The sequence below is a fragment of the Protopterus annectens genome, chromosome 9.part0 (genome assembly GCF_019279795.1).
Source record: "Protopterus annectens isolate FY-2018-M chromosome 9.part0, PAN1.0, whole genome shotgun sequence".
Taxonomy (NCBI): Eukaryota; Metazoa; Chordata; order Ceratodontiformes; family Protopteridae; genus Protopterus; species Protopterus annectens.
In genome coordinates this window covers 1,927,321,888-1,927,335,771 of record NC_056743.1, presented here as the reverse complement: position 1 = coordinate 1,927,335,771, position 13,884 = coordinate 1,927,321,888, and the positions used below count along the sequence as shown (strand labels likewise).

The window sequence follows — 13,884 nt, the reverse complement described above, 5'->3', positions numbered from 1 at the left end:
AGGGCCCACTTTGTGTTGTGACATATGCTCCGTAGGAATGGGTACCAGTGTTGTCTTGGCCAGTCTGGAGCTATTAGGATCCCCTTGGGTCTCTCTGTTTTGATCTTTAGTAATACTGTGGTCATCAGTGGCAGAGGTGGGAATGCATAGATTTTTAGAAAGTTTCAGTTGAATGAAAGAGCATCTATTTTCCAAGCTTGTGGATGGTATGTCCTTGAACAGAATTTTTGTAGATGATGGTTGAGGTGGGAGGCAAATAGGTCTACTTCTGGCCTGCCCCATGTCGAGGTGAGTTGTGTGAAGATTTTTGGATGTAACCTCCACTCGTGTGGATCTATGAAATTCCTGCTTAGGCTGTCCGCCAGCACATTGTCTTTGCCTGGAACAAACTGGGATTGCAACTGTATGTTTAGGCTCAGTGATTTTTCCCAAAGATTCATTGTCAGCCTGCAAAGGGGGTAGGAATGGGTGCCCCCTTGCTTGTTTATGTACCACATCACAGTGGTATTGTCTGTCCGTATCAGTAGATGGCCTTGCTGAAGTTGTTGTCGAAAGGCCTCGATGGCATGCATTACTGCCAGCATTTCCTTTTGGTTTATATGCAAATGTGTTTCCTTTGGAGACCATTGTCCTTGTATACATCTGCCCTCCATGTGCGCCCCCCATCCAAGGTCTGAGGCGTCTGTGGTCATGGTCTGTGTCTGAGGTTTTTTGAATGACATACCTGTGTTTGCCTGGCTTACCGAGGCCCACCATAGGAATTCCTTTTGTAGGCATGGAATGAGTGGTATGGTTGTCTCTGTGCTGAGACCATAGGCTTTTTAGGTACCATTGAAGCTTTCTCATGTGTAGTCTTGCTAATGGAACCAGGAGAATGCAGGATGCCATGTAACCCAGGGCCTGTAGGAATCCCCTTGCAGTCATCTGGGTGAGTTTTGCCAAACCTTTGAAATAATGAGTTAATTTCTTTTGCTTGTCTTCTGTCAGGTAAGCCATTTGAGAGGCTGTGTCTAGATTGGCTCCTAAGAAGATTATTTGCTGGGATGGCTGAAGTCTTGACTTTTGGAAGTTGACTGTGTATCCCAGAGCCTGTAGCAATTGTATGACATAATTCAAGTTTTTTGTCAAAATCAATTTGTCGTCTGCTTGTATGAGGCAGTCGTCCAGGTATGGGTAAATTTGGATCCCCTGGAGCCTGCAATGAGCAATTACTGAAGCCAGGCATTTTGTAAATACTCTGGGCGCAGCAGATAAGCCAAATGGCAATGCTGAGAATTGATAATGCTCTGGCCCTGCAAGAAATCTGAGGTATCTTCTGCAGCTTGTCTGATAGGGACATGCAGGTATGCCTCCTTGAGGTCCAGAGTAATCAGCCAAGACCCCTTGCCCAGCATGGGAAGGAGTTGCTGTAGAGTCAGCATTTTGAACTTTGGTACTATGAGAAAAGTGTTTAATGCGGACAAATCCAGTATTGGTCTCCATTGAGTTTCTTTTCTTGGAACAAGGAACAGTCTTGAGTAAAACCCCTGGCCTTGTTCTTGTTGTGGAACTCTTTCTATTGCTTTGATCTGAGCAAGCAGAGAAATTTGCTTGATAGCCTCTGCCCTCTGGTTTTGTGGTAGGTTTGGCATGCCTTGTTTTCTTGGTAAGGTATGAAAGTGGAACCTGTAACCTTGGTCTATAATGTCCAAAATACATTTGTCCTTTGTCAATCTGTGCCAATTGTCTGAAAACAGAGATAATTTTCCGCCCAAGGGAGCTCCTATTTGCTCCTTGGTCAGCGGAAGTAGAGGAAAGTCATTGAGATTGTCCCTGTGGGGCAGGGGAGACCCCTGTGTCACTTCTTTGGTTTGCTGGTTGCCATTGTCGTCCCCTGTAAGAACCTCTGTATTGTCCTCTTCCTCGGCCACGCCTGTTTTTACCCCTTTGAAATCTTTCAGGATTAGGAAAGGACCAGTTTTTAGAAGGCCAATTCCTGCTGAATCTGGGTGGCTGTACCTGGAGGAAATCTTTGACCGTCTGAACTGATTTTGCTTTTTCCTCTATGGACTTTAACACATCTTTAGCATTAGTACCAAAAAGCGTGTTCTTTTCCAAAGGTGCATCAAGAAGTTTTGCCATAACATGATCTGGTAGAGGTTGTTCTTTTAACCATGCATGTCTACGAATGACCACCCCTGTCATAGCTGCCCTACATGAAGCTTCCAATGCATCATATCCACACTGCAGAAAGTGACTGCTGACTTGCTGAGAATTATGTACAGCTTCCTGCAAAGACTTCCTGTCTAAAGGTTCAGGAGAGGCCAATGTTTTCTGTAAATCATCTAACAGGTAATCCTGATATTCAAACATATGAAAGAGGCAATTCAGAGCTCTCATAGATAAAGTAGTGGAGGTGTAGACCTTTTTCCCCCATCTCTCTAATGACCTAGCTTCCCTGTTGGAAGGCAAGGGATTTTTGGAGGTGGATGCTGAAACCCCTTTAGGTCCCTGAGAAATAGTTTCTAAATCAACAGCATGGGCCCTAAAGAAATGAGAATGTGTTTCTGGGACCCTATAATATCTGTCTGGCTTGGCTGGGGCAGGAGGAAGAGTATCTGGGGTAAACACTGGAGTCAGAGTATAGGTCATCCAAAACATCAAGCACAGGAGGTATAGCCAGGGGGCCTGTGTTGGGGCTTTTTAAGGAAGGTTCGAAGGCGCTTTCTGGAATCAGAATATTCCTGGCCTTGCCACTTAAAATGTTCCCTCATGGTATGCAAAACTTCCCCAAAAGAAATATCCTCAGGAGGGGAGGCCGAGGGGATGGAATCCTCTGCATCCGAGTCCTCATAGGTCTGGAAGGGCTCTTCCTGGCCATCAGAGTGAACAGAGTCCTCAGAATCTTCATCTGAAGGGATAGGGTCAGAGGGTTCAACCCGGGGCCTCTTATCAGGAGGAGGCTGGGATCCTCTCTCAGGATGGGCCTGTGAACCTCTAATCATGGAAATTAAGTCTGCGGCCATAGTCATGATTTGTGCTTCAGGAGTAGGCTGAGGTAAGGCCTTAACAGTAAGGTGCTTGGTCTTGCTGGCTGCCTTAGCACGTGTGTAGGCCTTAATAGACATGGCCATAGGAGGCCTAGCAGCTCCATGTGCAGGAGTGACCTTATCTACAGCAATGGTCTCGGGCATTTCCTCGGTTTCAGTATCCGGAGGAAAATCTCTAACTGGCGTCGGTGTGGCTTCCGGAATCGGAGGTGTCGGTAAAGCGGTGTCTTCGGTTCGGAGCGGTGGAATAACCGTCTCAGGGGGAACCAGAGCACTCGTGGTAGGCTTTGGCGTGGAGTCGGAGGAAGACGCGGGCCGAGGATGTCGGTCCCAGTCGTTTCTTAGGAGTCTGCGATGTCGGTAATTCCGATGGCATTGTATAAGCAAATTTATCGCCGAAAAAGTCTTCAGCGAACTCCGCCCGGCGCCTGAGAGTGTGCTTATTGAAGCGAGCACAGGCGACACAGGCCAAGACGTCGTGGTCTGGGCCAAGGCAAGGGAGACAGTAAGAGTGGAAATCCTTATGAGGTATTTGTTTACCACAAGACAGACAATTGTTAACTTTTTCAGTAATTTCTGACATCGGCTGAGGCAAGAAAGATCCCCAACGGGGTACTTAGCTTTTTTGATGACTTCGGATTCGAAGAATTCAGGAGCTGACCGACCGGCACTTGCGAACTGCTTCTGATTCGGGCACCGCGCGGCAAGAAAGACTGAAGAAAATGGCGTCGGCTGATGCTTATGTACTCCAGCCGCTCTGATGTCGGAGAGAAATGCGACATCAGCCGACGTCGGACCCAGACTTTGGAATCCGGCCGACCGAGGGCTGCCTGAGGCAGGACAACCCATATGTTATGACTGCAGTTGCATTCTTGAAGGACATCCTGGGCACAGTCCCACAAACTTCCATATTACAGTAAATAGTATCCTCAAAAGAAATCTCCTCAAAGGGAGAATCAGGCCTAACAGCATCTTCTTCTGAACCATAATCCAAAGGAGAGGGAATCTGGGTGGAATAGGCCAAAGATTCCTCATTAGCGTTTGCTTCCTCATCAGACAAAACCTGCTCCCTAGGCCTCTTAAGAGGAGTAGAAGACCAAGGAGGAGGAGGAAAGCACAGTTGTGTACACTTACCATAAATGTAGATGTTAGAGTGTATTCACTGTTACAGTCATTACATTTGGTTAATCTGCTGGCAGGTTGCCCTCAGTCGGCCTGATTAACAAAGTCTTGGGTCCTGTGTCGGTTGCTGTCCCTTCTTCCACGACGTCAGGGGTATAAAACATGCAGCTGACGCCATTACATCAGTTTTTCTTGCCAGAGATGTCAGGTGCCCCCCAAATGGGGAGCAAAAAAAAAAAAAAAAAAAAAAATATATATATATATATATATATATATATATATATATATATATATACATACATATATGTATAAAATAAAAAACACAAAACATATACCTCTAAACAAAAGCAAATACACCAAAAAGGTTTTTAAAGATAGTAACAGAAATGAGACGTATAGCTAGAGAGAAACGGGGCTGGAGGGAGGGAAACCAGGACTGCAACAGTGAATACACTAACATCTACATTTATGGTAAGTGTACACAACTGTACTATGTTCTTCGTTTTTCACTGTTACAGTCATTACATTTGGGTAGAATCCCAAAGCTATGGCTGGGAGGATGGATTTATACAGCATTAGGAGCAGCTATAAGGCCCTGCAAGACAGCAGTGGCAAAGCCTGCTCTGGATTTAGAGAAGAGAGGTAAATGGTAATGTTTGGTGAACATATGAACTGAGCTCCAGGTGGCAGCTTCTAGAATGTCTCTGGTAGGAACCCCTCTGAGAAAGGCTGCAGAAGTATATGCAGCCCTGGTGGAATGAGATGTGATCCCCTTGGGGACAGGTTTACCATGGTGCACATAGCAGAAATGAATAGAATGACTTATCCATTTGGAAATAGTCTGCTTTGAAATAGCCTTTCCCTCTGCCCCTGCAGCAAATGCCACCAGTAATTGCTCAGATTTTTCTTAAAGATTTTGTCCTGTTTAAGTAGAATCTTAGTTGTGTACATCCAATGAATGCAGAATCCGCTCACCCTTGTTCTGTGGATTTGGGAAGAAAGTTGGCAGATGAATGGTCTGATTAAGGGCCACACTAGATACCACTTTAGGCATAAAGGATGGATTGGTCCTGAGAGACACCCTGTCAGGCTATAAAATAATGAAAGGCTCCACTGCCATAAGAGCCTGTAGTTCTGAAATCCTTCTAGCTGCTGCTAAGAGAAAAGCTGTTTTCCAAGAGAGGAATTTTAGGTCTGCAGTAGCAGCTGGCTCAAAAGGAGGTAGAGTGAGTTTTTCCAAAACAAAACTGAGTTGCAAGAGTTGGTGCTCTCCTGGGACGTCTTAAATTTTTGGCCTCTCTGAGGTACTGCTTTAGCAGAGGATGAGAAAAGAGGGGAGGCTCTGTGTTGTAGTGAGCTGAAATGGCAGAGGCATGGATTTTTATGGAAGAAAAAGATAGGCCTTTGTGAAGCATCTCAGTTAAGTATTGCAGAATCTGAGGAATATTGAATAGTGCTGTGCTTATTCCTTGTGCTTGGTTCCAGGCACAAAATATTTTCCATTTGTCAGCATAAGACTTTCTAGTACTAGGCCTTTTAGCCTCCAAAATGACATCCATCACGGGTTTGCTGAGAGATGTAACTGGTGAAATTAGTTGATTAGCCATGCTGCAAGATTCAAAGTTTGTAGATGAATGTGCAGAATTTGATAGTTCTGCTGTGACAGTAGGTGAGGTGTTTGAGGCAGGTACCATGGAGGAAGGTGCAACATATTGCCCAGGAGCAGGTACCAGTGTTGGCGAGGCCAGTCTGGAGCAATCAGAATCATTTTTGTTTTTTCCTGTCTGACTTTTAGTAATAGCTTGGAGAGCAGAGGGGGAAAGGTATAGACTGATAGGTTTTTCCAGCTGAAGGATAGAGCATCCACTTTCTAAGCTTTTTGTGATGAATTCTTGTGCAGAATTTGTCCAACTGACAGTTTTGGGTGAGGCAAAAAGATCCATGTCTGGGCTCCCCCATTTGCATGTCAACATGCTGAAGGTTTGTGGATCCAGTTTCCATTCGTGTGGGTCCATAAGATTTCTGCTTAGTCTGCCAGAGTATTTTGCTTTCCTGGCAGGAATTGAGCTTGTAGATGTATATAAGTCAAGGCCGTGTTCTACAATGCCATGGCTAGTCTGCAAAGGGGGTAGGAATGTGTACCCCCCTGCTTCTTTATGTATCATATGACTGTGGTGTAGTCTGTCTTTATCAGTAGTTGTCCTGGATGAAGATAGTCCTTGAAGGCGGTCAGAGCATTCTGTACAGCTAGCATCTCTTTCTGATTGATATGTAGTTGCATTAGATTTGGGCTCCATTGGCCCTGAATGCATCTCCCTACCAGATGCACCCCCCAAGCATAGTCTGATGCGTGTTTTGGTGGCAGGCCTCTGCCCACCATAGGAACTTTAGTTGCAGGCAAGGAATGATAGGAATCATTGTTTCCAGGCTGTGACAATGTCGACTCCATAAGCTTTTTAGGTACCAATGAAGTCTCCTCATATGCAGTCTTGCATATGGAATTAGAAGAATGCAGGAGGCCATGAACCCCAAGGCCTGCAGAATTTGTCTTGCAGATAACTGGGTTTTTGTGGCCACGTGCGTGAAGTGTCATCAATTGAATTTGTTTTTCTGGCGTAAGGTAAGCCATCTGGGCAGTTGTATTCAAGCTTGCACCCAGGAATGTAATTATTTGAGAGGGTACCAGTTGTGATTTCTTTTTATTTCTGGTGTACCCTAGACAAGTTAGAAATCTTTTTACAAATGCCAGATGTTTTAGAAGAGTGTCCTTGCTTTCTGCTTGAATTAGACAATCGTCCAGGTATGGATAAATTTGAATATTTCTTTGCCTGCAAAATGCAATTACTGGTGCCAGACACTTTGCGAAGACCTTGGGCGCAGTAGATAAGCCAAAGGGCAGTGCAGAGAACTGGTAATGCAAATAGCCTGCTTTAAAGCGGAGGTATCTTCTGTAAGATTCCTTGACTGGGATATGCAGGTAAGCATCTTTTAAGTCTAGAGTTACCAACCAGGCATCCTTGCCTAGCATAGGTAGTAACTGTTGAAGAATCAGCATCTTGAACTTTGGAATGTCCAGAAATGTATTTAGAATGGATAAGTCCAGAATTGGATGCCATGATTTGTCTTTTCTGGGTACCAGGAAAAGTCTTGAATAAAAACCTTGTCCCTTTTCCTTTTCTGGTACTGGTTGAATAGTCCCCGTATTCATGAGGGACATAACTTGTTTCTGGGCCTCTGCCCACTGATTTGGAGGCAGGTCTGGCCATCCATTTGGGACTGGCAACGTGTGGAAATGAAATATGTATCCCTGGGATACTATATTTAAATCCCATTTGTCCTGGGTAATCAGTTGCCAGTTTTGTGCATGAAGTGCCAGCTTTCCCCCCAAAGGGGCGGCCAAAAGATAAGTGCTTGGTGACTGCAGTGGAAAGTCACTGATACTGTTTACCATAGGGAGGTGCCTTGTTACTTCCAGATTTGGAGGTGGAGGCACCTCATTTCTTTGTTCTAAAAGTTCCTTGCAACTGAAACCTAGAGCCTTTGGAATGTCTGGGTTTGACCTGAGCGGCTCTAGTGGGTACTGGAAAGGGCCAGCTCTTAGTAGGCCGGTGGCTGCACTTGTAGGAAATGTTTCACAGTTTGCATAGATTTAGCTTTATTTTCCATCTTTTTCAAAACTCCTTCAGCCTTATTACCAAATAGACTGTCCTGTTGTAAAGGAGAATACAACAATTTTGTTTTAACATAGTCAGGCAGATTTTGCTCTTTGAGCCAAGCATGCCTTCTTATCACAGATCCAGTTACAGAAGCCCTGCAAGAGGCATCCAAGGAATCAAAACCACATTGCAAAGTAGGTTTCCCAACTTGATCAGCTGAATGCAATAAATCCTGCAACTCTTCATTTTCCACACAGTCAGAAATCAAGTAAACCCATGACATGCTGTTGATATTTAAGCATGTGAAATTGACAGTTTAAAACCTTGATTGCCAAGGATGCAGACATGTAAACCTTCTTACCCCATCTGTCCAGCGCCCTGGAATCTCTATTGGAAGGGGTAGGACTTTTAGCAGTAGAAGCCTTAACGCCCTTGGGACCCTGAGAAATGATCTCAGGGTCAGCAGTAGGGTTTTTAAAAAGGAATTTGTGGGAGTCAGGAACCCTGTAATATCTGTCTGGCTTACTGGGAGCCGGAGGCAGGGAATCAGGAGTTATACTGGATTCCGAGAAAACATCATCAACAATGTCTAGAACAGGAGGTATAGCCAAAGGCCTATGCTGAGGAAGAAGAAAATCCCTAAGTCTCTTTTTAGATTCTGAGAAATCCTGACTCTCCCAGTGGTGTTCCCTTAAGGTATGCAAAGTTTCTCCAAAAGAAAAATCCTCAGGAGGAGAAGCAGAAGGGATGGAATCTTCTGCATCAGAGTCCTCATAAGTGGGAATAGATAATTCCTAATCAGAAGAGGAATCAGAAGAAATAGAAACCTGATCTGAAGATTCATAGTCAGTGCCTTGCCTAGGCCTCTTAGCAGGAGGTAATTAAGTCCTCAGCCATTTTGATCATTTGTTTTTTAGGCATTGGGGCCTGTACACATGGGCCAAGAGTAGTTTTTTTAGACATAGAAGTAGTTTTTGGCCTTAGTTTTGAAGATGGCATTGATTTAATACACAGATCTTTAGGCCTGAAAACACCCTCAGAAGCCGGTGCCTGCTCAGCAGCTCCAGACCCATCTAAGGTAGAGACATCCGCGGGTTCAATACTTAAAGCATCTAGTGGCATACCGAACTTGGAATGGGTCTCAGTAGTGGCCTGCGAATCAAAAGTAGCGGGTATCAGAGGCTGCGAAACCGCCTCACTGAGTACCGGCAAACTGGCGACTGGCTTAGGAGAAGCTTCGTTGTCGGTTTTGGACCTCGACGGTCTGTCTCTATCTTTTTCTTTGCATTTTTTAGGTATTCCGGAAGTCGGATTGCTAACTGACGACAATTCTGGATAGTTAAATCTTGAGCCAAAATATTTAGAGGCAAAAATATACCGACGTTTAATAGTGCACTGATTAAATTTAGCACAAAACAGAAAGCAAGGCATGTTGTGGTCAGGGCCTAGGCAAGGAATACAGTACAAATGAAAATCCTTATGAGGTATTTGCTTCCCACAAGTAACACAATTATTAACTTTTACTGACATCAGTAAGGAGCAAGAAAAAGTTTCCCCAACGGGGTACTTAGCTTTTAGTAGAAGACTTCGGTTCTGAAACTCGAAAACGAAAATTTCAGGAGTTGGCCGACCGGCACTTGTGAATTGCTTCTGCTTCTGGTACCGCGTGGCAAGAAAGACTGATGTAATGGTGTCGGCTGCATGTTTTATACCCCTGATGACCTGATGTTATGGAAGAAGGGACAGCAACTGCGCAGGACCCAAGACTTTGTTAATCAGGCCGACTGAGGGCAACCTGCCAGCAGATTACCCAAATGTAATAACTGCAACAGTGAAACACGAAGAACATCATAGACCCCCCCCCCCTACCAAGGAGGTTTCAAAGCCCTGAGGGCATTGAACAAACCTTGTGCAAAATCCTGCCATTCATGCTGAAGATCCTTAGGAGCAGGAGAAATATGCTTGGTCTTTTGCTTCTTTTTTACAGCTACATCAGCCCTAAGTATTTTAGGCAGCTTTGACCCCTGCCTACACTCAACAAGCATAATGGAAATCTCCTCCCTAACAAGGATGTGCAAAACATCCATAGGCCTTTCAGAAACTATCCGCTGCGGTTCCCCCTGTCCATCTGAAACGGAAGTCTGTGCAGCCTCCAGGCACGTGCTAGAAGCCAAATCCACGCAATCCTCTGAAGTGGTAGCGGCAGAAGAATCCGACTGAAAAAACAGGTGGTCCTCCGGGCTTTCACCAGCCTCAAAAGAGACATCCAGTGGAGGTAGTACAGCAAAAGAATTTGATGGAACTTTCTTGGTAGTCTTCTTCATGATGGCTGACCCTCATTTCGGAACGATTCTGCCAAATTACCCTGAGTCAACAATTTAAGACAATGGTTCTTTAGGTAAATAGCCAAACAGGACAACCGAGTTTGCAAAGTTTTCTGGAAACAGAACAAGATGTACGGTTGTGAGAAGCACCCAAGCAGAACAAACACTGCTAGTGATGGTCCTTATGGGGAATCTGTCTCCCACACTGGCATTTCCCCTTTCTGGATGACATGTAAACCAACAACCACCACTAAATAAAATAAGAAGAAAAACTCCAATGGGGCACTTATCTGAAAACGGCTTGGCAACCAGCAGACAAAAGAGCGTTCAGACCAATGACTGGAGATGGCGCTCAGTCTGGTGGCAAAGAAGTTCTGAGGATGGTATGTCCATACGTCACCTTTATGCTCTACACCATGTGTGGACAGCATACGTGTCACACATGACGTCCCTATTACAACCTAAGACTTTGGTATACTGGCCGGATGTCGGGCTGCCCTAGGCAATGGATGCCTACTGTAACGAATACTGCAACAGTGACATAGGACATCCTATGTTTCCACACTTGGACAGTACCATATGTGGTGTTCAACTAAGACTTTGGTATACTGGCCGGATGTCAGGAAGCCCTAGGCAAGGGACCCCTACTGTAACAAATACTGCAACAGTGATACAGGACATCTTATGTTTCCACACTTGGACAGTACCATAAGTGGTGTTCAACAGAAGCAATGAAGAAAAAAAGACTCTCTGCTGCCTTTTTTTCCTTCTTTTAGTATGAGGCAAAAATCTGGACAGTCTCCAAAAAACCAGACAGTTCAGAAGTACGACAGTCTGCTGAGACCATGCAGAAATACAATGAAAATTAGGTATATTTCTGTTTTAGTTTTGCAGAATTTACCTGATTTTTCTTGTATTTGGCCTGCCTTTGTAGCACACATCAACGTCTGGCTGTTCAATGGTACTTCAGCAGCCAGACTTTTTTCTACTGGTATATGCTCGATTTACAACAGGCTCGCTGGCTGGCCTGACCAATCGGAGTGCACTTTTTTAATACTAATGAGAAATCACTATATAATCCATATAACATATACATTTCAGATACAGTGCTAAAAAGAGTCCTGCCTCAATGGCTCCACCTGAGGGAAGGCCCAGGAATTCAGTATCTGCAACTACTTATCTGAGGGATGACAATTTGCCAAGAAATTACTTGTCAAGGCGAGTGTAATGAGTCCAGCACAATGGTCACTGCAGTGAGTTTTCTGAACAAAAGGGCAAAGTCATTTGGAGCACAAGAAAAAAAAAACTCTACCCCTAAAGGATGATGACTGCAATACCTGGCTCCTGCCTCCCTCTCCAGTTTTCCTAGGATGGAATGAGCCAACAATGGATAGGAGTTGACCGTCAAAAATGTAGGGTGAGAAGCAGCCCTCTCAAAAAATAAAAACAGCCTAATTCAATCACATTCACTCCTCTGCAAAAAATGTTGCTCTCCTCACAATAAAATAATCTAATTCTGAGGATACCCAATACTATAAATGGCAACACAACAGTAATACATTTTACTGAACTGCATAACAAATGGGGAATTGGACCCCTACTTAAATATGAACCCCTAAAGGGCACAGGAAAATAATTTTCTTGGGTGGCGAAAGCCAGGGTACCTTTTTGGCTAGGCTTATACAGGCCCTAGGACTAATAGCCTAGTACCTTACCTATGAACCCAAGTAGAGAAGCCACAGACTGCAACCTCGATAGATGAGCATGCTGCACTAGTCAGTGGCTGAAGCACATTACAGGTCAGCAAATGGTCCAATGATCTCATGTTCTGTATTCTGAAAGTCACAATGAATGGCTCCCTGATGTGACCCTCTAACTGAAGATTAGGGGAATGCAGGCTCACAGCAGTACCAATTATGCAAACTTTGTTACATGGTAAGATCCTTAATCATTTCAGTTATGTGAAAAAAAAAAAAAACAAAAAAAAAACTGAGTGACCATCAAGATTCCCAGTGCACTGGAAGTACCGCTGTTTGCAACTTTATAGCCAAACTGTTCTTTTCGGGGTGGAGGGTGACAAGCAGCAGTGCTGTCTTGATCAGATGGGGGCAGACTACTACCCCAATGGAATCAACATATGCATAACAATGCATCCAACTCGGCAGGTAATCACTGCAGGGCAAAAAATGTCAACCGAAGCAATACCACATCCTTTTACCTCCCAACAAGACTTCACTCTGCCAACTAGAGGTAATCACAGGAATGCAAGAAGGTGGTGAATCAAGTCTCGGGTGACATGCAGGCTTAAAACTGTTAACAATAAAAAAGTAAAGAAAGAAAGAAAATAAAGTCAAAAATGCTGACGTCTGCAAAGTAAAAGGTAAAATTCCTTAAGGTTTCCACTTGCTCAGCTGCTCAACCACTTAACTGCAGAAAAGTCCTGACTATTTACAGTATTTCCCTTCACCAAACCCAATAGATGGGGGCGACAAGGGTAATTTATGTATTTCTGTGCATTTAATTGTGGGAAAACAACGTGCTAGGTATATTACAGTACAATGAAAACAGTTTCTAAAAAAGACATACCGATCAAAGAATGAAGCGAGTAATCTGCGTAGCAGTACTTTGTGTCGCGTTCCAGCACTGACGTGACAGTTCATCAGCTGTGCTCGTGTGATGTATACACTGGTGCCTGGGTGAGAAACAGAACAGCATTAAACATCACAACACCAAGCAATACGCTCAACCTATCCCAACCCATCAGTTCAGGACTACTATCAAATTATCCACGAACTGTGAAATCAGGGCATCATTTTTAGTTCGTCAGAGATGTACACTGCTGACAAGCTAGTGACTACCAAAAGTCTTGTCATTCAAACAGTTATAAAAAAAAGAAGCTATTTACTCACCATAATGTTCCATCTGTATTGTCTATTTTCAATCTTGTGCAACAGTTGGATTCAGATCTGACCCTCGGATCTGACTCTGCTGTTAACTTTAGCTCATGGCCACCAAAACACTCTCGAGCTCCTCCCTTACCCATAATGCCCCAACCCCTAACATACTTCAGATCTTGTTTTACATAAAGTAGGAAGTACTAATATAATATTCCTGACAGAAGAAACCATACCTGGAGTTCAGCATGAAGGACAGTGTTGTCCTTATAAGCCCTCATTTTACCAAAAATCAACTGTGAAAAAGATTGGAGGATGGTGGGAGGGGAGATAAGGAGGAACAACACTGGACAACACAGATGGAACGTTACGGTGAGTACATAACTATCTGATGTTAGCAATTTCACTCATTCCTCAACAGCTGGGACAGAGTCCAGGAAGAATATTCCTGAGCACAGTTGAGCCAAAGGCTGCTCTTCCCCTTGAGACAAGATCCAGTTTGTAATGAGTAACAAAGGTATGAGGATTGGCCCAAGTTGCAGCTGTGTTTCTCCATTTTCCTTGTTTGGTCAAGGGGAAGTTTCTTTACTCACCAGTGAGGGTGGGGAGTACTGAGCTGCCTGTTTGTCCTCAGAGGAGTGGTTTAAAGCAGTAACTTGTAGTTTATTGGCCATTTTGGGTCATTTCCTGTCTTTTCCAGCCCCCTGCTATAAAGCACGCTTTGGCAGGCTTTTCTGGCTATAGAGAACTCAGCACAGCTCCTCGCGGTGTCCAGCAGAGTTCCTAGAGCAGCAGAGACCAGAAAAGACAAACTTTCCAGATTCTAAGTATTTTTTCTGCATTTTCGACTTTTTAAGCC

At 44.3% G+C, this 13,884-nt stretch overlaps 1 protein-coding gene across 2 annotated transcripts in view; it reads right to left on the bottom strand.

Moving 5' to 3' along the window:
- NACC1 (nucleus accumbens associated 1) overlaps positions 1-13,884 on the bottom strand; it is a 652,977-nt gene that overhangs the window by 298,045 nt on the left and 341,048 nt on the right. For both annotated transcript variants that reach the window (XM_044084734.1, XM_044084735.1), the window contains exon 4: positions 12,718-12,823. In XM_044084734.1, coding sequence (XP_043940669.1) covers positions 12,718-12,823 — 106 coding nt within the window. The remainder of the gene's footprint in view (positions 1-12,717; positions 12,824-13,884) is intronic.